This window comes from Pseudorasbora parva, chromosome 22 (assembly GCF_024679245.1).
Source record: "Pseudorasbora parva isolate DD20220531a chromosome 22, ASM2467924v1, whole genome shotgun sequence".
Classification (NCBI taxonomy): domain Eukaryota; kingdom Metazoa; phylum Chordata; class Actinopteri; order Cypriniformes; family Gobionidae; genus Pseudorasbora; species Pseudorasbora parva.
The window spans coordinates 22,185,877-22,210,742 of NC_090193.1; the positions used below are offsets into that span (position 1 = coordinate 22,185,877).

A 24,866-nucleotide genomic window follows, 5' to 3' on the forward strand; every position below is an offset into this window, starting at 1 on the left:
ATCAGTGCCTGACCTCACAAATGCGCTTTAGAAGAATGGTCAAAAAATTCCATAAACACACTCCTATACCTTGTGGAAAGGCTTCCCCGAAGAGTTGAAGCTGTTATAACTGCAACGGGTGGGCCAACCCAATTTTAAACCCTATGGATTAAGAATGGGATATCATTAAATTTCATGTGCAGGTAAAGACTAGGCATCCCATAACTTTTGCCAATATAGTGTATGTCTATGCATATGAATGGGAGACATTATAATGATGGTGCCTTTACCTTAGGTGAAAGAGTCAATCAGCTTTTTGATAGAGGCATCACAATGCTTAATGGAGTGCAACGGCAGCAGCTCTTTATTTATTTATTTATTTATTTATTTATTTATTTATTTATTTATAACATAGAGATTATAAATAAATAGCTATAATCCATGAACCAAATCAACCAGCTACGAGGTGAATCACAAAATGTAGAGCTTTGATTTGAAGCAAACAATATGTAAAAATAAGACAAAAAGACAAATTTAAAAGACTGTTTGCTAAAAAAAGTATAATGAGGAAAATAACTACAATTACATGAAGCACTGTGAATGATATAATGAAAAGCGATGGAGAAAATATAAAATTATATATAAATATAACATTATATATATATATATATATATATATATATATATATATATATATATATATATATATATATATATATATATATATATACACACACACACACATACGATACTGATCAAAAGTTTACAAACATTACAATTGAAGGTTTTTGAAAGCAGTCTCTCATGCTCATCAAGTTGTCATTTATTTGATCAAAAATACAGAAAAACAACTGTAATATTGTGAAATATTATTATAGTTTAAAATAATATTTTTCTATTTTGATATACATTCACCTAAAGGATTATTAGGAACACCATACTAATACTGTGTTTGACCCCCTTTCACCTTCAGAACTGCCTTAATTCTACGTGGCATTGATTCAACAAGGTGCTGAAAGCATTCTTTAGAAATGTTGGCCCATATTGATAGGATAGCATCTTGCAGTTGATGGAGATTTGTGGGATGCACATCCAGGGCACGAAGCTCCCGTTCCACCGCATCCCAAAGATGCTCTATTGGGTTGAGATCTGGTGACTGTGGGGGCCATTTTAGTACAGTGAGCTCATTATCATGTTTAACAAACCAATCTGAAACGATTACAGCTTTATGCAAACATGGTGCATTATCCTGCTGCAAGTAGCCATCAGAGGATGGGCACAAGGTGGTCATAAAGAGATGGACATGGTAAGAAACAATGCTCAGGTAGGCTGTGCATTTAAATGATGCCCGATTGGCACTAAGGGGCCTAAAGTGTGCCAAGAAAACATCCCCCACACCATTACACCACCACCACCAGCAGCCTGCACAGTGGTAACAAGGCATGATGGATCCATGTTCTCATTCTGCTTATGCCAAATTCTGACTCTACCATCTGAATGTCTCAACAGAAACTAAATTGCTTAAATCCCCTTTCTTTCCCTTTTTGGCATTCAGTTTGGAGTTCAGGAGATTGTCTTGGCCAGGACCACACCTCTAAATGCATTGAAGCAACTGCCATGTGATTGGTTGATTAGATAATTGCATTAATGAGCAATTGAACAGGTGTTTCTAATTCAGAAAAATTTCAGAAGCAGACAAAAATTCTGAATCAATTCTGTGTTCAATTCAACTGCCACTTCACCACTGTAAGCGTGCGGTCACTCACTGGCCAAACAGAAAAACCTGTTGATAGACTAACGTTCGTATGCTGACTGTTCACAAAGCCCTACCCCTTTAGTTACTGTTGCTATGTCCGACACGCCATGGGCTTTTCACGGCACATACACGTTCTCACATAGAGAACATACATTGCAGAGCAAAGAGGATAATGACAACACGCCGGCAGACAGGACAGCGCAAGTTACTTTCGATACGAAACAAAGTCTAAACTTTAAAATGTTGTCTTTTTTAAAGAAATGTAAACCACAAATAGTGTTTTGTGGGGCTCTTTTTAATGTGTCGTGATCACTAGCGCCTCAGCTAAAGCTGCCCATGAACCGATTATCTCTTCCTTCTAGTTCATTGATAAGCATAAAATAAACATGAAGGAACAATACAAGAAATGTTGTTTCAACCGCAGAAAGACGTCAGTAGGCCTACAGTACACACCGTTTTCAAGTTCAAGTCCACCAACGTTAATCTTTCCTGACTGCTTTGTCAGACAAACCGGCAGATTCGACGATGCGATTGGTCAGATCACCTGTCAATCAAACTCGCGGTGAAGGGTGAATTTGAAGATAAAATGGGCAAACTACGACCTGCTTAACTGGCGTAACTCTGTTGCTTTTAAATGTGCTATATAAATAAAATTTGACTTGACTTGAAATAACTTTTTTTTATAGAGACTAGTCACACTTAGTTGTAAATTTAGAACTATTTATTCTTAATGACTGTTCTTTGCAATTGTATGGCTTACCATGTTTCATTCAGAGTTTGTTAATTCTGATATAATTTGTTAATAAAATAAAAATATTGAAAGAAATCTTCATAATCATTTTTAATATTCAATACTGCCAAACAGATATTCTAACTATAAAAAAGCAAAGTAACTCCAATTTAGATTAAAATGTAAATTTGATGTATTTGCACAGCAGGATAATTAGTTACCAAAAAAGCATCTTAAGAATCATTTTGGGAATCTGATCGTTACTCCCAGAATCGGAATCGGATTGGATCTATAAGTGCCTTATGATTCCCACCCCTATTTTCTAATAATCCTTTAGGTGAGTGTACTTTAAAATATAATGTATTTATGCGATGCGAATCTAAATTTTCATCAGCAGTTGCAACAACATTGTAGCCTACAGTAAGTTTGGTTAAACAGTTTATCATTTGGAGTTGAAAATCAATATACCTGTGGAGAAAAGGAATGGGATTTTTCTATATTACAGCTCTTTAACTGGAAGTCCCTAAATGGTATTTATTATACCAATTGTTATACATTTTGTTCATGATGAGAAATCATTCAAACATCTGAGGTTATTTTAAACACAATCTTGACTAGCAGTTTTGGAGATTTCCCCATTCCATATGTCCCAAGATTACAGAGTGCAATTAATTGCCTTAAAGGGATTTTTGTATTACGCAGCATGGTCTGATCATTCTCCATAGAATATTGTAACATTTGACAAGAAATGAGAATAAACTAAATGGTATGCATGCAGTGAAAGGTGTCTCTCTCTCTGATGATCCTTCGAGACGTAAACTGCTAGCTGTGTAATTTGATGCCCTTACAAGAGTGTTGATTGAGTTATTGTATGACATCATTTACCACAGTCTACTTTACAGAGAGCATAATAGCACTACAATATCACACAGCAGCATTTTCAGAGGTGATATGATGAAACTCCTCTAAACTGTTGCGACTGTCTTGTCAATATGTTCATATACAATTATTTGCTCAATTTAAATTACAGTGCTTATTCTTGAGATGCCGTAGATATGGAGCTAATTACAGCCCTCGATTAAAACAACGACAGTATCGTTTCCTCTCTTTGAGTCTTGTATTGTTATAACGAATACCTATTACTATATTTAAACATTTGTCTATTTTTTATTATTTTTTTTGAGGCAGAGAGAAAGGAAGATTATTCGAGAGAGCATATTGATATATCTCTCCACAAATCCATTTTCTTTTCCACTCCCTCGCTGAGCAGAGAGGCAATATTCAACGCCTGTCTTGTGCTTGGGAGGGCAAGAATCTGAAAGGCCATTGTGTTGGAGACAAACCATAACCCAGATAAGAGCTCTCTGTCTGTGAACGGTCTGTCGAGGTGCCTCTCACAGCTAATGTGTAGTGTAGACGGATGCACCAAAATGGCCTTAAGAGCCCTACTAGCTGAATAGGCCTGATCTGAGGTCAGCAGGCTTTTATTGTGGGCTAAAGTTCTTGATGTGCAGGCAGGGGGGAAGATTGCTATTGTGATTGCCATGATGGATTCAGAATCAAGCGCTGGCTGATCTTGGGTCAGCTGCGAGTAAGAGAGGCACATAAATAGGCTGTTATTGAAAATCCATGCAAAAAGAATTCTGGAATTAGCTCAGATTTAAAAAAAGGAAATATTTAAAGTGCTAGATGTTTTAAGTAAAGTATGTAGTTGTTCTTAGTGTAAAATATTAATGCCATTCATACTTTTGTTAATTTGGGTTGTGCAAAATATTTTAAGCTTTTCTAATATGAAAAGTACCTAGTGGCTCATAGCAAATGTAACACTATACATTTTGTAATTTGCAAATGGTTTACTTTTTACTAAATAAAATATAGTGTGAGGTGAGCGCTAACCGGGCCAGAGCACGAACTGTGCGCTACTGTCATCATTACGACAGCAAACACCAAATTATTACTACTTGGATACACTTTTCCATTAAATCAAGTATATTTATGTTTATAATGGTCCTGGTTATCACATTATTGATTATATAATTTGTAAATTGTAAATTCCTCCATCAAAGTCAGCTGCCTCCAGAATAATATTATAATACATGTAGTGCAGGCAAGTGAAAATTGCTGCGCGGCATAAATTAAAAATTATATTACACGGTCTATTATCAAAAGCGCTTTTCTTCCGGTCTTCTTCAAAACAAAAAGTTGCATTATGAATGACACAAGTGTGCTCCGGCCCGGTACGCTAAGTGCAAGTGTGAGCGCAGGCTGCTTGGGTACGGTACAAGGCAACCGGGCCTATGTGATTACACCATAATAAGTAATGGGCTGTTTTCTACACTGGTTTTGAGGCTCTCTTCCTGAACGCTCAGTTTTGATGGGCGTGCCGCACCGGAGTAGCTTGTGCCAGACCCACATCAAGATATTTGGTCTGGATACTCACCACTGACAATGTAAGGGGCGGGATAAACGGTTGTCTTTCAAACTCCCTCTGCACGGCGTGCACGCAATTGGATAGCGCTACAACCAACCAGAGCAACGAAGGTGAAGCAGAGCTAGTTGACAGATTAAATTTTCACCATATCCGGTTGGCAAAAATCAGAACACATCTTCCCTTTTTAAGAATGACTTCAGTGCCGTTCTTTGTTCTTTTCTCAGAGAAAAGCTTAACTCCAAGTCTTCCAGAGTCACGGCCAAAGCTGATTCGAAAGACTGCCGTTCACCAGCTTCTGTGTTTACAAGTAGCACGCAAGCGCAACTCTGCCGTCATTATTTTAAGCCCCGCCCACTGACTCTATACACGATGTGATTGGCCTGACCAGAGTTTGGTTTTTCAGCTCAGAAGTGTATTGAGAGTTGCTAGACAACACTCGCGGCAGATTAGATTTCCTGCCACTAGGGTGGGTCTAGTTTTCTAGGCTAGCACCGTAGACTTGCTAGTAATTGTATAAGATAAGCATATTTAATGAGCTACAGCTCCCTTGTCATTTCACGGGAGGGATTGTTTTGAAAGTGGCAATCGGAATAATTCTCTGACAGGGCTCTAAAAACGGATTTATCAAAAACACATAAGCGGACATGCGCTCTTCAAATATCAAGTCAAGAGAGTGAACATCGCAGATCAAGAAAGGAATGTTATTTTACTATATAAGATTCACCGGTCTGCCGACATGCTTACGTTTTGGTCTGGAAAACACATAGTGCCGGGATGTTGGGCTTTGCGAGCCTCCTAGCCCATAACGTTAAATGTCCGATCTGATCTGTTCTGATTCTGAATCGCAATGAACCAACAAATAAGGGATTCTCCAACCTGTGACAGCGTGCTATATGTTCTGTTAGACATGTAAACATAATAAATACAATCTATAACAATGCAATATTATCACATATAATTATCTTGATATCTTCGGCATGTTTATTGCTTGTTGTTTAGCGCCACGAGTCGGTGGGCGGGGCTACAGAAGCAGGAGTATGCATTTATCTTTAGAGGCGGCGTTTCACCCTTCTAATATGTCATTGATTTGAGAGCCTCGTTTTCTGACCCTGGTGTCTATAAAAGCTTTTCTTTTACTAACAAGGAAGTTTTCAGCTTCGAAACTTACAGGATTTCCATGAACTTTTATATCTCAAGGGAAAGTTGATTTCTCAATTCATTGCCCCTTTAGGCGACTGAAAACCAGTGGGAGGGGCCTATGGTGCAATGATGTATTACTATTCGCCAATGTCTTGCTTTGGAGGCAGTCATATGTAAATGTATTTGTCTGTGTGACTATCAAAACGAGCCGTTTTTGGACCTTAATTCGTTTATATTGAGCAGGATGTTTTAAGCGATGAAACTTGAAGGATGTTTCAACTGTACAAATTAAGGCTGCATTTCCACTCTTAGGGCCCTATATTTGCACCCAGCGCAATTGACTTTGTACACCGACGCATGTGTCATTCCTATTTTGCACCTGCGCAAAGCGCGCTTTTCCTTCCACAGAAGCACATCGCTAAACTAGTGAATGAACTTGCGCTCCCTGGGCGGTTCAGCGCAAAAAAGGAGGCGTGTTCCGGCGCAAACAATCCCTGGTGCTATTTTGCTGTTCCATTAAACAATTACACCACTGACCAGAAAAAACCTAATCTAAAGTCAGTGGCGCGTTGCGCGTTGTTCATTATGCTATTTTAAGGGCGCATGCTTGACCATAATGTATAGCGTGCACAACGTGCATACACTTTGCTCATGAAATCTGCACAGATGCAACAGTTATTTTTGCAAATCATAAATTGTTACACTAAAAAAAAAAAAATATTAACACATTGTGGTGTGCCATGAAGATGTGAAAAAATAGGCATAAATCTAGCTTACAAATTATTCAGGCTTATTGTAGTAATTAAGGATCAGACCTGCTTGCCCAATAGTGGCAAGACATATATATATATAAGGACATCTGACAAATTGGTTTGTCCATCAAGAACCAGGAAAAAAAATCGACTGAAAAAATAAAAAACTGTTTAACCGACGCTATTTCGGGAGGGTTTCTCCCATCCCCATACAACACAACTTCTTTGTCTTTCACTCCCTTACGAAAGGAAAATATATTTACCAATATATTAGTTGAAATATATTTTAATATATTGTAAATATATGGAATAATATATTGATGGTATTATAAAATATATTATATATTCATGTAATATATTGCAAAAAATACAAATGATTGCCGCTTTCAATATATTGCAATATATTGAAAGATATAAATATTAATTCCCATATATGTTAATATATTTCCTAATGTATTGCATGAAATTTTCCAATATACTGCAATATATTTTTGTTTCGTAAGGGCTCTTACAAGACCATCAGTCTCCTCGGCTGTGAACCGCTCCTGGCGTGCGCCTGGTAAATACGCCATAATAATAGCGATCCATAATGGAACTTGCGCAGCTGCTTTTAAAGGGAATTTTGGATGCCGCTCTGATTGGTTTATTCACGTTACGCCCAAACCACACCTATGAATAATGAAGCTACTTCAGACCAACCCATTTTCGGATTTGCGCCGGGCGCAAGAGCCATTTATCCCGCTGGGAAAATAGCAACAGCACCGAGACCCGCCCACAAAGTTACTTGCGCTCCGCGCTTTGACACTTGCGTTTCAGATCGTTAAAATAGGGCCCTTAGTCTTAATGCACAAATCTGATCTTTTGACCATATCCAATGTTTTGTTTAAATTCACTTTAGACACAATTGGCATCCGATATCTGTGTTTACATTAATCCCCACTCAAAATGTTGCTTTACTGTGCGACAGGGTTAACCCTCGGGTTTTGAAGGGCCATAATAATAGCATACTAACCTGTGTTTACAGATGTGAAACAAATTCCGATCTGTGTTAGATGTTAATAATTTTTTTTTTTAATCGCAGCCTAAGACCTCTTATATGTCAAAAGGCAAATTTGATCTCTCATGTGACGTCATGACCCATTTCAAGAGTTATGATTGATGTAAAATATATATATTACATTTCACAGGACCACTGCACATGCACTAAATGCTAGATCACAGATTTTTTCAGCTTTTTTATGTTTCTATTTATACACTTTTGGAGTAGAACAACAGAAATTGCTACTTTCATGCACACATGCCAACTTTTGTCTATCACTAGCACTAATGAGCAAAGCACACATAAATGTATCCATGATGAGTGTGTTTATTTGTAAGAACGGGTGTTTGTGAGCATGTGCTTGAATAAAGCAGTGTAAAGGCAGTGGGAGGATGACCCCTTTATTTGCTCTTTGTTGGTTGTTTGTAATCTGGGATTATGCATCCATTTGCCTTCTGTGATGTATTACATAACAGTCTCTATATGCACAACAGTTTCTGTGTGAAATAAGACAGTTCAAGACACATAAATGTGGTGGACAGCAGTGTTCATTCAGGTGTTTAGATAGGCTGATGGATTGAAGAAATATTAATAGCGAACAAGATTTAATGATTAAGAAATACTGTATAAATATCTGTGTCCTTTCCTGATGGATTCAAATTATGGGTATCTCAAAGTAGTACTTTTATATTAAAAAATGTATTAGTTAATTGTTAAAAATGCGTATTTAAGTAGTGAGATATATATAGTTAAAATCAGCGTCTGGTGATGTGCTTTTTTGGGTTGTAAATGGCGCAAATATCAGTAAATTGACTGGCGCAAACCTCAACATATCACCTTGTATGATTCATTTAAATACTCTCCTCCCATAAAGTTTGCGTCTGAAAGGGAAACTCGTACAAATGCATATGCAATAAGATCTGCCGCAAAAATAACTGTCCACGCCTTTTCAGTGCTATTTTTCTGTCTTTATTAAATCATGGTGGTAGTTTTTTAAATGGCAAAAGTGGGTTTTCGCTGACACAAGCTGTTAGTAAATATGGCCCTAAATCGTACTTGTGAGGCATAAAGTTGCAATTACGAGAAACAAAGATACAAATGTGAAATATGAAGATGCAATTACCTTATTTTTTCTCTAAAGGTGTAAACAGACTCCCATAAAATACTATCAAGTCATAAACAAAGAAGCAAAATAATAAATAGTACAGTGTCTGCTTTACATGCATACAGTGTTTTAAAGTCTATACTATATTATACGGTTACCTTTCATTGAACACTCAGTCAAAGTTTAAAGTCTGGAGCACTTGCTTTACTGTCAATCATCAATGCTGGAAGGAGGTAGCATCACTCATAAACCTAACATAACATCCAGAAGACATGAAAAGAAAGACCGCAAGAGAGAAAGACAGACAGGCAAGAGACTCAAGGGACATGAAAGCAGTGTGTCTCTCTACCCCAGGCTCACTGATTACTAATGGGAATCTGTTCTCAGAGAGAAACTCCAGCCGCCATTCCCACGCAATCAACATGAGCCCAGTGGGCACCTGGGGAATACACACACACACACACACACACACACACACACACACACACACACACACACACACACACACACACACACACACACACACACACACACACACACACACACACACACACACACACACACATTTGTTTTTGTGACATATGGGGACATTCCATAGGCGTAATGGTTTTTATACTGTACAAACCGTATTTTCTAGCCCCTCACAATGCCCCTGCCCCTAAACCTACCCATCACAGGAAACATTCTGCATTTTTACTTTCTAAAAAAATCCTGTATGATTTATAAGCATTTTGAAAAGTGGGGACATGGCCAGTCCTCATATTTCACCCTCTCCTTGTAATACCTATGTCATACCCATGTCATACCCATGTCATACCCATGTCATTATACACATTTGTGTCCTCATATGTCACAAAAACATGCCCCCCCCCCCCCCCCCCACACACACACACACACACACACATGCACACACGTCTGGTTCACTATCTTTGTTATTATTATTATTATTATTATTATTATTAATAGCTGCATGTAAGAAGATTTCCGGAGTTGTCGTATTCTACCTGACAGCTGAGATGGAAGACTGCTGATTTATTTTGTTTTTGTTTGGTTTTTTCATACTCTAAAATCTGGAGTTGGCAAGTAGGTTAAAAAAAAGCAGTTTGCAAGATGTTTTGGTTTTATGCTCACCTGGGGTCAGTTCTTTGTATGTGGTTAATTAACTCAGTTAGCTGGATTTGATTGTTGAGGATTTGACATGATCTTAGATTATTTGGTTCTTTGACCTAGACTTGCTGCCATATTATATGTTTCTGGTCTTATTGTGAAATTTTTTTTTTTTATAAAGGCTTTTCCACAATATTTTTTAGTGTGATTTTAATTGTAACTCATTGGCTGAATCTGAAATCTCCCCCAAAACACAATCACTATTTTCTATGTTAGTCCACTAATACAGTTCACTTGAAGGAGTGAATGAAAACAAGTGAGTGAATTTGGACAGTCGTTGAGTGTACATCACCTGTGCACTTGTTATTGTGGTGCAATGTGGGATAGAGTAAGTGCACTTGATAACGTCCACTATAGTTTCAGACATCACTACAAATGGCTGTCCCCTTGAATAATGCCCTATTTGAGGTTAAAGGAGGACATTTCAGATTCTTAGTTGCTCTGCCCTCTGAAACAACTTTACTTTTCATGTGACATCACCAAACCCTATTTTCCAGCCCCTCTCCTTCTAACCAACAAGCCATTCTAGTCCCACCATACTTTTTCATTGTGTATTGTTTTTCACTTGGAAATGTAATATTAACATATGTGAAATAAGATGACTTTAAAAGGTTACCGACAGCATTTAAAGAAAAGAATGAGTTTATTTACTTAAAGGGAGTGTATGTAAGATTGTGGCCAAAACTGGTACTGCAATCACTTTAAAATTACTAGAGCGGTGTATCCCCTCTCCCCCTCCTCCCTGACTCGAGGTTGTCAGATAGGCTGCAGGATCCAGCAGGAACGTTTGTAGCTGCAGCTGTGGTAACTAGAGCAGATTTGGCAACCCAGATACCGAAACACTGCTGACTTTGTGATGGTCACTAGGTGGAGGGTGGCGCTTCAGGCCAAAACACAACATGTCAACATCAACATCAGTTGAGGGCTGCAACAACAACTTTTAAATGACAATATCCTGGCCGGACTACTGTTGTCAGTGATATAAGTATTTAACATTAACATGATTTCTTTATGTCTAGTGACATATCAGAACCACTTTATGATTCATTGAACTAAATTTCTTACAGTTACAGTTCCTTTAAGGATGAGTCTACTATTTCATGCATTTTATTTGAGTATGCTATGGCCCTGTATGACGTCATAAAGGGTAGAATTGCTTGTATGGGCACTTCTCCCGAAGCGAGAGCAGTGCGGAAGCAGTACTTTTTTTCTCTCCACAAAATCAACAATGTCACTAAAGAAGTGTGTTTTTGGTTAATCCAGCGTTAAGGGAACATTAGATGCAATCAGGAGCAGAAACATACACTCACCTAAAGGATTATAATGAACACCTGTTTAATTTCTCATTAATGCAATTATATAATCAACCAATTACATGGCATTTGCTTCAATGCATTTAGGGGTGTGGTCCTGGTCAAGACAATCTCCTGAACTCCAAACTGAATGTCAGAATGGGAAAGAAAGGTGATTTAAACAATTTTGAGCATGCCGTGGTTGTTGGTGCCAGACGGGCCGGTCTGAATGGTGTGAAAAGGGAAAAACATCCAGCATGCGGCAGTCCTGTGGGTAAAAATGCCTTGTTGATGCTAGAGGTCAGAGGAGAATGGGCTAACTGAGTCAAGCTGATAGAAGAGCAACTTTGACTGAAATAACCACTCGTTACAACCGAGGTATACAGCAAAGCATTTGTGAAGCCACAACAACATGCACAACCTTGAGGGCGATGGGCTACAACAGCAGAAGGCAACTAATCTCCACTACAAATAGGAAAAAGAGGCTACAATTTGCTCAAGCTCAACAAAATTGGACAGTTGAAGAACAAAAATGCTGCCTGGTCTGATGAGTCTCGATTTCTGTTGAGAAATTCAGATGGTAGAGTCAGAATTTGGTTTAAACAGAATGAGAACATGGATCCATCATGCCTTGTTACCACTGTGCAGGCTGCTGGTGGTGGTGGTGTAATGGTGTGGGGGATGTTTTCTTGGCACACTTTAGGCCCCTTAGTGTCAATTGGGCTTCGTTTAAATGCCACGGCCTACCTGAAGATTGTTTCTGACCATGTCCATCACTTTATGACCTCCATGTACCCGTCTTCTGGTGGCTACTTCCAGCAGGATAATGCACCATGTCACAAAGCTCACAAAGCTGTTGAATCAATGGCGCGTAAAATTAAGGCAGTTCTGAAGGTGATAAGGGGTCAAACACAGTATTAGTATGGTGTTCCTAATAATCCTTTAGGTGAGTGTTAGATCTGCAAGTGTGTTTGTTTGTTCCTGAGATTGGCAGAAACTGTGAATGTACCCTTTAAAGTATTCGAAAGTTATGTTATAGAAACCAAGTTGTTTGCTTTTAAACCAGTTGCTGATTCACACTTGCAGCTTGATCTTTAGCCAATAGATTTTTAGATCATTATATTTGTTCTTTGAAACATATGCTAAAAAAATTGCATCATTATAAAGCCCCTAATTTTACAGTAAAGCTTATGAGTCAAACAATACAGTCTTGCTTTCTGACTGAGTGACATTTGAAAAGCCTTTCTTGTGTCCCACGAGTTCTCTCTCTCCCACTCATTATTGTCTCCGTCGCTCACACTGGTAAACAGAGCCAGAAAAAAGCCACGGACATGGTATGTTGACTCGCCTGTCGAACAAAACCAAATGTGACGCTCTGTTAAGCGTGAAGGGAAGCAGAGACTCTGCTCTGTGAAAAACAGCTCTCTATGGAAGAGCTATTGGTGGAATTATGTGCTTTTAGCATCTGCACTAGGAAGGTCACATCGAGGACTCGCACTTTAATGGGAAGATGCACTATAAGGATCAACATTTTTTATAGATTATGTTGAAAAACTCTCAAGTGCCCTCCTAAACAATTTACATGTGTAAACCTTACTCTGATTCAAGCGTAGGGCGTAGGTTGGCTCTAATGAAGTTCACTGAGTCAATTTTAACCTCTAGCTTAGTGGATTTTTACATCCTTAGAACATGGACTTTTTCTAGTCGTCTGTTCAATCATATAAGCTTCCCTTCCCCCCATGCGTCCCCGCCCCCACTCCGGTGGCGAAACACACTGTGGACGCCAGTAAGGTTTCAGCAGATTGATACCACCCAGGCTTTGCCATCATTATCTAGTATTCTAGTTGGCATGTGTGTCTGTTAGTAAATTACTACCCATGGATTCAATGACAATGGTCTGTGTTTTGTCAGTTGCTATAGTAACCAGCAACAGGCAGGTGTGAGGTGGATATAAGGTTGTATGTGTGTAGCCTGTAGCGTTTTTACAGTTAGCAAATAAATAGACTGACTATATAACAAAACTGGACTACTGTACTGTATTTAGCTTCTGTGAATCAGAGTTTGGAACATAACAGTTTACAAACAGAGAAAGGGAGGGTCTGAATGGAGAGCATGCGAGTCATTAGCTGTATTTATTGCAGCCTCTGCGCTCCAGCTGCACCAGCGTGTGCCAACAGCAGTAAAATAGCCATAACCCCCACATTCAACAACATGATAGTTTAATCTTTACAAGGAGGAAATGAGTAATTTCCTAAGAATTAAAGGAGAGGAAAGGACTGACGGGAGAGAATGAGGGATGAAGGAGGTGAATGATTCATTAAATATTTGCAATTAAATTCTGCGCTGTCATTAATTCCATGACCATTCATTTGGAGAGTCTCTGGTGACAGGCAGTTCATTCATTAGCTACACTGCACACCTTTGATATGCAACAGAGATACGATTTTCAATACATTCTGCTTGGACTGCCAGGTTTGGTGTTGAAATCAAATTGCATTATATCAACAGCTTATTACATTACATTTTTTTTATATAGCGCTTTTCTAGGCACTCAAAGCGCTTCACATAGAAGGGGGAATCTCCTCAACCACCACCAATGTGCAGCATCCACTTGAATGATGCGACGGCAGCCATATTGCGCCAGAACGGTCACCACACACCAGCTGATTGGTGGAGAGGAGACAATTAAGCCAATCAGGAGAGGGGGATTATTAGGAGGCCATGATGGACAGAGTGGCCAATGGGCAAATTTGGCCAGGATGCCGGGGTTACACCCCTACTCTTTATCGAAGGACATCCTGGGATTTTTAACGACCACAGAGAGTCGGGACCTCGGTTTAACGTCTCATCCGAAGGACGGTGTTCTTTGACAGTACAGTGTCCCCATCACGATACTGGGGCGTTAGGACCCACACAGACCACAGGGTGAGCGCCCCCTGCTGGCCTCACTAAAACCTCTACCAGCAGCTACCTAGTTTTCCTAGTTGGTTTCCCATCCAGGTACTAACCAGGCTCAGCCCTGCTTAGCTTCAGTGGGAAACCAGTCTTGGGCTACAGGGTGATATGGCTGCTGGCTTAGGCTTAGGCTATTGTGTATATTTTATTTTATTATGTATGTTTTAGAAACATTTGGAAGATGCTGTTGACCACTGCACTAGATTCAAGGTATAGATTTTTACAGTGGTTGGTGTCGTGAAACTTGCATTCAGTTTACATGTGCATTGGCTCAGTCAGCCTGAAATAGATATTTTTTGCTATTATATTATTTTAGTGTTAGAAATGTAAGAAATATAGCGTAAGTGCATGATACTATTCAGCAGTTTTAAGATTTCAGAATTTCTTATAGGCTACTACTTATTGCATGGCAAAAAAGAAAAAAGAAAAAGATGTGCATTACTAAGATGGCCGCCCCTGAAAAACCGCCCCAAACTACATTCAAGTAAAAGTAGCATTACTTTCCAAAAATGTTTAGTGCGAGTAGAGTAAAGAGTACCACATAGACTGCAATGTAAGTACCACTTTCAAGGCCCAGAAAGATAGTAAAGACATAGTTAAAGTAGTCCATGTAACTTCATGAGTTTCAACATTTTTATGAGGTGATAAGAATACCTTTAGTGCACAAAAAAACAAAACAACTACATTTTAATTTTATTCAGCAATTTCTTCTCTTCCTTGTCAGTCTCCGATGCTAGTGTCCTGAGCACCATGACGCATGCGTGCGTGTGATGTTGACACACAAGGCAGACAAAAAGGAACCGCCATTCCCATGTAGAACCTGTAAGCGCTGCACTGTAGAAATTGTTGAATCGTTACTTTAGTTTTTTTGTGCACAAAAAGTATTCTCGCCGCTTCATAAAATTACGATTGAACCCGTTACATATCGTAATATATCGTTTAACAATATATCGTTACACCCCTACTGTTGTCACGTTGACTATTTTAAAGGGATAGTTCACTTTAAAATAAAAATTCTGTCATCCTTTACTCACCCACAAGTTGTTTCAAACCTGTATGAATTTCTTTCTTCAGCTGATGATGACCAAATCATCACAGTCTGTGAAAAAGGTCAATGTGGGATCCTCAATACTTGTGTGCATTGTCATGGTGACGTAAAGAGAACATTACGAAGAGTGTTTAGAGGATACACTTTAATTGCTCTACATCAACAGGCTATCCACTATAATCATTCCTGCAGTTACCATGGGAGTAATAGAGCTAATGCAGCTGCCTCTCATAGTTATGAGGTCATACTGATAACCTGAGAGGGGATAATGGGGTAAAGGGTGTGTTCATGTGTGCTCAGTGACCATGGCAACATGCTCGATGAGGAGGAACACCTGGGATTCTAAAAAGATGTCCAACATTCAAATAAAGACACACACACACACACACACACACACACACACACACACACACACACACACACACACACACACACACACACACACACACACACACACACACACACACACACACACACTGTTCTACATGCTGAAAACAGAGACCATATGGTTTGAGACCCTGGAGCTGGGCACACTACCATATCAAAGGCCTGCTGCTGTTTACTGGTCAGATGTGACAAACAAAAGAAAATTAAGCAAATGCAGTATCTCATTGAGATAAATCAATGGTGAAATTTAAAGGAAATCATGTTTACATTGATCCTCTGTTTAACAATTCGTAGTGTGTGCTTGTTTGTATTGAATAGAGTCAGACTAAATGAACAATAAACTGTAACCAGACCATTGCATAGCATCTTTAAACACTCCACTTTTTTTGAAAATAGGCTAATTTTCTTAGAGTTAAACAGTTGAGTTTTACCGTTTTTGAATATAAATTAAATATATAAATATAAATATATTATAAATAAATTAAATCTCTCTCTCTCTCTCTCTCTCTCTCTCTCTCTCTCTCTCTCTCTCTCTCTCTCTCTCTCTCTCTCTCTATATATATATATATATATATATATATATGAATAATATTTTTGGTATTTAAAACTTGACTATTCTGTAGTTACATCGTGTACTTAGACCAACAGAAAATTAAAAGTTTAAAAGATTTTTATACCGCTATAGATAGGAACTATTTTCTGATTCCTGCGTAGTAATCATGGAACTTTGCGGTCATACCATGGGTGCAGCGGTGCAATGATATTACACAGTGCCTGAAAGTAGTCCTCAAATAGGTAACTTCCAATGTGACCGGCACTAAGTTTGTGTCTTTGCAGATAATGCAGAGTTGCAGCTGGCAAATTAGGTGGTGGATTTACTGTGCGATTAGCCATGGGTCTGTGCTTTGAGTGAGTCGAAGGTGTATACTATCATCATGTTTCACAGAATACCAATGGAAATCAAGTAATGAAAGGATCAGTGGTTGGCTGCTGTGAACCATAGATATCAAAACACTGGTAGATTCAAACAAGAAACTATGTGTTTGCTCAAAACTGTTACCACAGTACGGCGTCTAAAGGATATGGCCAGACAGGGCGAAGTGTATCATCCCCTATGGCAGTAAGTAAAATATTATTATAATTTTTTTGTTAACTTGAATGATCAAATTGAAAAGCACTGCTGTTGTCTTTAGCTAACATTACCTGTGAATGCAATCACTAAGTGTGGGGTTTTTCGCAGCCATTTGGTTGATGAAGTATATAACGTTAGTAGTTTTGTTGTAGCATTCTGGTGAGGTATTTATATTTTGATTAAAATAGAATGTGGAATTGCCGATAGTGATGTTACGTTCTGTGCTGAGGCTTCAGAGCGTGTCTCCTGCATTGAAAATTATTTGTCGGCTGGCAAAAAATGTTTGGTCCCGTCAAAGCCTTATTTGATCAATCTCTCACAAATGTCTCCATGGTTACACAATGTAACTTTAGAAGAGTCAAGTTTTAAATAGGAAAAATATTGAAAGTCTTTGGTCATTTTTTTGATCACTGATGCTGATAGTCTAATATGATTCAATGATGTATGCTAAGCTATGCTAAAAGTGCTACCGCCAGATACAGAGATGGCTAAATGGATTCAAAAAAGGGTAAAACTCAACTGTTTAACTCTAAGGGACTTAAAAATGAAAATGAGCCTATTTTCAAAAAAGTGGAGTGATCCTTTAAAAGTCGACATGAGATGAAAATGGATGATTTTAATGAATTGTTGAGCACACTGTGATGTGGGCAATTCAGGTAATGCAGTGAAAAACACCCCTCTGTTTATGACCTCGCCCACTGATCAGGTAACTCTACTAACCTACAGAGACCTATACTTGAGCATAGATTCTACACAACTGATTAAGTCCAGACCGAACTTCCCGACCTTAAATGTTGTGGGCGGGGCTAAGTTCGGCTGGCATTCAGGCTAGAAAATTCTACAAATACATATGCAATAAGGTCAGCCGCAAAAATAACTCTGTCCACACCTTTTCAGCGCTAATTCTCAAAATTGGTCATGTCCCTACTGCCCTTAAAGCTGCTGTCATCCGTCCTATACTTAAGAAACCAACCCTAGACCCGGAGGTCCTTGCTAATTATAGGCCGATCTCCAACCTCACCTTCCTGTCAAAGGTTCTAGAGAAGGAAGGCACCTCTCAGCTCCACAACCATCTAAAAAACAACAAATTATTTGAGATATTTCAATCAGGTTTTTGCTCGGCCCACAGCACCGAAACAGCTCTGCTTAGGGTGACCTTCTGATGACAGCTGGTTCAGGATCACCATCACTGCTCATTCTCTTCAAACTATCAGCGGCATTCAACACCGTGGACCATATCATCCTCCTGGACTGCCTTCACAATACAGTTGGACTATCGGGAGCAGCACTGCAGTGGTTTCAGTCTTACCTTTCTGACAGGACTGAGCGTGTTATATTGGGAGAATGTGAGTCCAGGCTGCTCCATGTAACATGCGGTGTTCCGCAGGGTTCAGTTCTCAGCCCAATCTTATTCATCCTCTACATGCTTCCCCTTGATCCTGTCATCAGCAGACATGGACTATCTTTTCATTGTTATGCTGATGACACGCAACTTTATATCAAAACAGCCCCGAGCCCGTCCACAGCTCTGTCACGACACCACATGTCTTGAGGAGATTAGGGCATGGGAAGTAACTTCCTCCAGCTGAACTCCAGTAAAACTGAGGCACTGCTGGTTGGCACCCCTCATCAGATCCACTCTTCTCCCTTATCTCAGCTCATCACTTTCTCCTCCTCATTCACAAATCTAGGGGTTCGGTTTGACCCACAGCTTACCTTCAATGATCACATTAAGCACATTTGTTAAACTTCCTTTCACCACCTTCGAAACATCCCCAAACTCTGTCCCCTTTTAACCTTTCCAGATGCAGAGAAACTTGTCCATGCCTTTGTCTCCACCAGGCTGGACTATTGCAACGGACTCTTCAGCACATCCAAAACAGTGCTGCCAGAGTTGTTATGAGAGTCCGTAAATATAATCACATAACTTCCATCCTACACTCATTACACTGGCTCCCTGTTTCTTCCCGGATCGACTACAAAATCCTCCTGCTCACACTTAAATGCATAACCAGACATGCACCTCCATATCTACAGGAACTCATCACTTTGAAATCCTCCACCTGCACCCTCAGATCATCAGGACACCTGCTTCTTAGAGTCCCCATCACCAGGCTTCGTACCATGGGAGATGGACCGTGGCTTTGGAACCACCATCCCAGGGAGCTGAGAGCAGTACAGAGCCTGGGCCAGTTTAAAGCCGAACTGAAGACTTTTATGTTCAGAAAGGCTTTTATGTGTTTTGATTGTTTGTATTATTCTATATTTTTACTTTTTATTCATTTTTGTTATTTTTTCATTTTTTCCTTTTCCCATTGTTGCACTTTGAGATTCTTCGGAATGAAATGTGCGTTATAAATAAAAGCTATTTATTTATTTATTTAATTTATCACTGTGCATCTTTAGTAAATCTTGACAGTAGTTTTTAAGCTAAAAGAGCGTTGCACTGGCGCTGTTGGTATCTGACCCTTTCAGTCTTAACCACTCGTTTTTCTCACCGAATATCATGTTACACAAATGTGTCCCATTTCAGTAGTAAAATTGGTTATGAGTGGATTCATTGCATTAAAAAGACCCATAATACTTTAGAACAATGGTTTGAAGTGCATACTCTTTCATTACATGTTCTTTTGAACATTTGCTGTCATTTCTATCTTTTTGTTTTGTACCACTTATATCAAGGTAACCTGGCCAACTGTGTAACTAATCTTTTGTGCATCACAAAGGACTACGCAATGAGTCATATGGCTATTGTCAATGTTATTTTTCTTTTGTTATGAATCATTTCAGCCACGAGGTGGGTTCAAAAAGCCAGAAGTCCCTCTTATGTACAATAACTGATCAAATCCATCTCATTACGTATCAATATTTCACTGTTACTCCCAGTAAAGCCCACATTTGATATGGAATGGCTTATTTTACTTTTAAATGCTTATTGAAGGGAGAGAGGGAGGAACGCAGGATAAGCTCTATAATTATTAATTCCCTGACTCGGTTATAAGATGAGATTCAGTCTGCTATCAGCCTCTTAATAATTTGTGTGTTGCAAATATGAGTGAAATGGAGAACACCTCAGTGTCACAATTGGAACATGAATACTGGCTTAGCAGAACATAAAAAAAGCTCTGAAAATATTGTAATATTGGTTTGTTCACTTATTATTTCTGTCATTAATCATTTACCCTTGTGTCGTTCCAAACCTGTAAGACCTTGTGATCTTTGAACACAAATGAAGATATTTTTGATGAAATCTGAGAGCTCTCTGACCCCTCAATAGACAGCTATTTAATTAACACTTTCAAGGCCCAGAAAAGTAATAAAGGCATTGTTAAAATCTTCCATTTGACTACAGTGAAAGTGTTAATTAAATAGTTGTCTATGGAGGGTTCAGAGAGCTCTCAGATTTCATGAAAAATATCTTAATTTGTGTTCCAGAGATGAACAAAAGTCTTAAGGGTTTGGAACGACACAAGGGGGAGTAATTTATGACAGAATTTTAATTTTCAGGTGAACTAACCCTTTAAGGAAATAAGACAAGACTTAACTGTTAAAAGACACAGAGCATGGTTTCATATCCATATAATGAGCAAAACTCATTAGCAGTTTTAGAGCTGTAGCACTGTGGGCAATCACTGTAATGTAGACGCGTGTTTCACATTTCTTCCAAATGGAGTCTCTATCCAGTTGGATAGAGATGTTTCGAAACGGCCAGTGTCTCTTAACTTCAGTCATCTAGAGGTTTTACAGTATATGGCCTCTCAGCTGAAATATGATCTGCTTTGCAATGTGAAATTGCCAAGAGGTCCTTACTTACTAGGGAATAGTAAGTAAGGACTTTTCTTAGAGGAGAATACTTACTAGGGGAAAAAAATCTGTTGCTATTAAGTGAGGCTTGGCTTTTCTTTTTTTTTCAGAGGGCCACATTCATCATTTCATCAAATGCTAATTTTAACATTAAGTGAAAGACAAACTGATCTTAGGTCATAGTAAATCGAAAACTTATTCAAACTTACTCTGATAGATTCAAATGGAGTAATTCTCTGGGGCCGGATTCACAGAACATTCAGAATAAAAATCTTCTTAACTATTTAAAAATGAGATGTTCTTAATATTTGTGAGAACTTCTTAAGAATTTCTGAATAAAACTCTACTTTGTAGATTACTCTGTAATGTACTTTGGAACATTAAAAACTTCTTTGGAATTTACAGTGCACCCACAAAGTATTCACAGCGCTTCACATGTTCTACATTTTGTTACTGCCTTATTTAAAAAATGATTCAATTTATTATTTTTTCTCTCAATTCTAAAAACAATACCCTATAATGACAATGTGAAAGAAGTTTGTTTGTAATATTTGCAAATTTATTACAAAAAATCACATGTACATAAGTATTCACAGCTTTTGCCATGACACTTAAAATTGAGCTCAAGTGCATCCTGTTTCCATTGATCAACCTTGAGATGTTTCTACAACTTCCACATGTGGTAAATTTAGTGGACTGGACATTATTTGGAAAGGCACACACCTATCTATATAAGGTCCCACAGTTAACAGTGCATGTCAGATGAAGCATGAATTCCAAGGAATTGTCTGTAGACCTCCGAGACAGGATTGTATCGAGTCACAGATCTAGGAAAGTGCACAGAAACATTTCTGCAGCATTCAAGGTCCCAATGAGCACAGTGGCCTCCATCAGTCGTAAATGAAAGAAGTTTGGAACCACCAAAACTCTTCCTGAGCTGGCTGCCTGGCCAAACTGAGCAATCAGGGGAGAAGGGCCTTAGTCAGGGAGGTGACTAAGAACTCGATTGTCACTCTCCAGTGTTTCTCTATGGAGAGAGGAGCACCTTCCAGAAGAACCACTATCTCTGTAGCACTCCACTAATCAGGCCTGTATGGTAGAGCAGCCAGACGGCACATGACAGTCCCCCTGGAGTTTCCCAAATGCCCTCTCAGAATATGAGAAACAAAATTCTCTGGTCTGATGAAACAAAGATTGAACTCTTTGGCCTGAATGGCAAGTGTCATGTCTAGAAGAGACCAGGCACCGCTCATCACCAGGCCAATGCCATCCCTACAGTGAAGTATGGCAGTGGCAGCATCATGCTGTGCTGATGTTTTTTCAGCGACAGGAACTGGTAGACTAGTCAGGATCGAGGGAAAGATGAATGTAGCAATGTACAGAGACATCCTTGATGAAAACCTGCTCCAGAGTGCCAGACTGGGCCGAAGGTTCGTCTTCCATCAGGGCAATGACCCTGAGCCACAGCCAAGATAACAAAGGAGTGGCTACGGGACAACTCTGTGAATGTCCTTGAGTGGCCCAGCCAGAGCCAAGACTTGAACCCGATTGAACATCTCTGGAGAGATCTGAAAATGGCTGTGCACCAATGCTTCCCATCCAACCTGGTAGAGTTTTAGAGGTCCTGCAATGAATAATGGGAGAAACTGGCCAAAAATAGGTGTGCCAAGCTTGTAGCATCATACTCAAAAAGACTTTAGGCTGTAATTAATGTAATAGGTGAATACTTATGTACATGGATTTTACATGTGGATTCTAGAGAGCATTTGATTGGACAGAAGATGTGATAAGATCTGCATTGATGTCACAAAAGTCTGTGATCCACTTTATCGGAAGTGAGAGACTGTTTTGAATGAATATATCTCCTAAATGTTAATTTTGTCATTGTTTTGGAACACATCAGCTTATTCTTAACCTTAACCTTAACCTGTGTTCCGAAGATGAACGGAAGTCTTACGGGTGTGGAACAACATTAGGGTGAGTCAGTAATGACATAAATTTCATTTTTGGGTGAACTAACCCTTTAAGGCACATGGTCATACTAAAAGTAAAAAACAATCTATTTTGATTTTGGGGGCCTTTAAGAAATTTCTTCAATTCTTTATTAGGAAGATTTGTTTTTGAACCTGACCTCTGGCCACCAAAAAACCACATTGCCAAAATCCATCCAATCTTTTCTTTCCATGAATAAAGATGTTCCATTCTTATAACAGATGCTCTTAACATTTGTGTTCTTTTGAGAGTTTTGTTTTCCATTAACAAATGATTTGAGGTCACAGAGTGAAATTCAGTAATATATTTAAATTTGTGTCTATCTGATGTGTTCCCATCTCAGATCAGCAAGCAGCACCTTCAGACAGTGAAAGATCGTTTCCAGGCCTTCCTGAATGGAGAGACTCAGATTGTAGCCGATGAAGCCTTCATCAACGCTGTCCAAAGCTACTATGAGGTTAGGCTCATTTTATTCATCAGTGCAACAAGACTGGAGTTACACTTCCAGTGAATGTCAAAATAGCTCATCTATCCACTGGTTTTCTCAGTTTGCTTTGTAATGTCTAATCCAGCCCATACACTACTGTTGGTGGTCGGTAGGATTTAAAAAAAAATGTTTTTAAAAAAAGTATCTTATGCTCACCAAGGCTACATTTGTTTGATTAATAATACAATAAAATTGGAAAGTAATTGGGAAATATTATTACAATTTAAAAACTTCAGTGTCATTCAGATTCTGATCATTCTGATCCTTTGGAAATCAATCTATAGTATGCTGATTTAATTTAAATTATTATCATTGTTGTAATTAAAACATTGTAATTATTGTCATGCTGCTTAATATGTTTGTGGAAACCAGAATTATTTGGTGAATAGAAAGTTCAAAAGAACAGCATTAAAAATTATAATAATAATAATAATATTTTGCAACACTGTAAAATTATTTTCTTTCACTTTTAATCAATTGAATACATACATGTTGAATATAAATATTAATTAATAATTTAGAGTGCAGATTGAAGAACATACAGTATTTTAATGTTGACACTGGATAAACTTTTTACTGTTCTTAAAATGTATTTTTTTCTTTTTGATATAAAAGGACAATAGCCTAATTTGACCTAATTTAAAAACTGCAGACAGGAAAAAATGAGCTGAAACAAGAATTTTACAGTACATTCAATCTTTTGCAAAACCACTTTATAAGTAGTGTGTGTCAAAATGTGGTGCTATAACTAGGGACTTTGAGGTATGTTTGCTAGATGATTTTTGTTTCGGAACCTTCAGAAAACTTGAACTCGATTTTTCTGAGAATTGACTTTGCTGACTCTATCAACTTCAAACGTGTACCTATTTTTTTGTATGATTTAAACAAATCATACATCATTTTGAAGGTTTTTAATAATTTAGCTCATTTTGACTCATTTTTGCCAGCACGGATCACAAATATTGTTCCAAAATGTCAGGTATTAAAAAAACCTCAAAATTATTCAACCCCCACTGAAATTGATTATTTTGGTCGGTTTGACATTGGGTGCTGTAATACAGTTCGTGGATGGAAGGAAGAAGGCTGGAACCGGCGAACGTTTCAACAAACTTTATTCCAAATAAATAAACAAAACGAAAGTAAAACCGCAAGATAAAACGTGGGCAGCCCCTCACGGACGACTGCCCACTAACCATAAATTCCAGGCCTGGTCCTCTCTCGTCTTCCGCAATGAACATGGTCATGTAAACGCGGTAACCCGTTTTCTTTTATCGGAGTAATATCATAAACGGCGTAAGCATAAACTGGTCGGAACAGGTAGTTTTTTGCCTCTTACCTCGATTCCGCGCTGCATGTAAACGCATTAACCTGCTTTCTGTCGGCTTATTGAAGTGCGCATGTGTGATAGGTGACAAAAACGCAAACTTAGAGCAGATTTAAATGCATCCAGACAGAGCGAGCTAGCGTTTGCATGAAATAAGGACATATAACACAAACGCAGACTCGTTTAAGACCCAGAAAATTGTAAAGAGGTGTTCTCTTTTCTCATGCAGCAGAAGTAGCCTAGAAGAGGTTCAGTCAAAACGCTGCATAAGGGATAATATGAGCCGTAAATCTCCCGCTGACACGGTGCACGCTTTATTTAACATCACAACTGACGTAACATTTGA

General features: G+C 38.6%; 1 protein-coding gene across 11 annotated transcripts in view; it reads left to right on the forward strand.

Annotated features, from left to right (window-relative positions):
* cadpsa (Ca2+-dependent activator protein for secretion a) overlaps window positions 1–24,866 on the forward strand; it is a 193,802-nt gene that overhangs the window by 8,778 nt on the left and 160,158 nt on the right. For all 11 annotated transcript variants that reach the window (XM_067432441.1, XM_067432431.1, XM_067432432.1 and 8 more), the window contains exon 3: window positions 23,053–23,166. In XM_067432441.1, coding sequence (XP_067288542.1) covers window positions 23,053–23,166 — 114 coding nt within the window. The remainder of the gene's footprint in view (window positions 1–23,052; window positions 23,167–24,866) is intronic.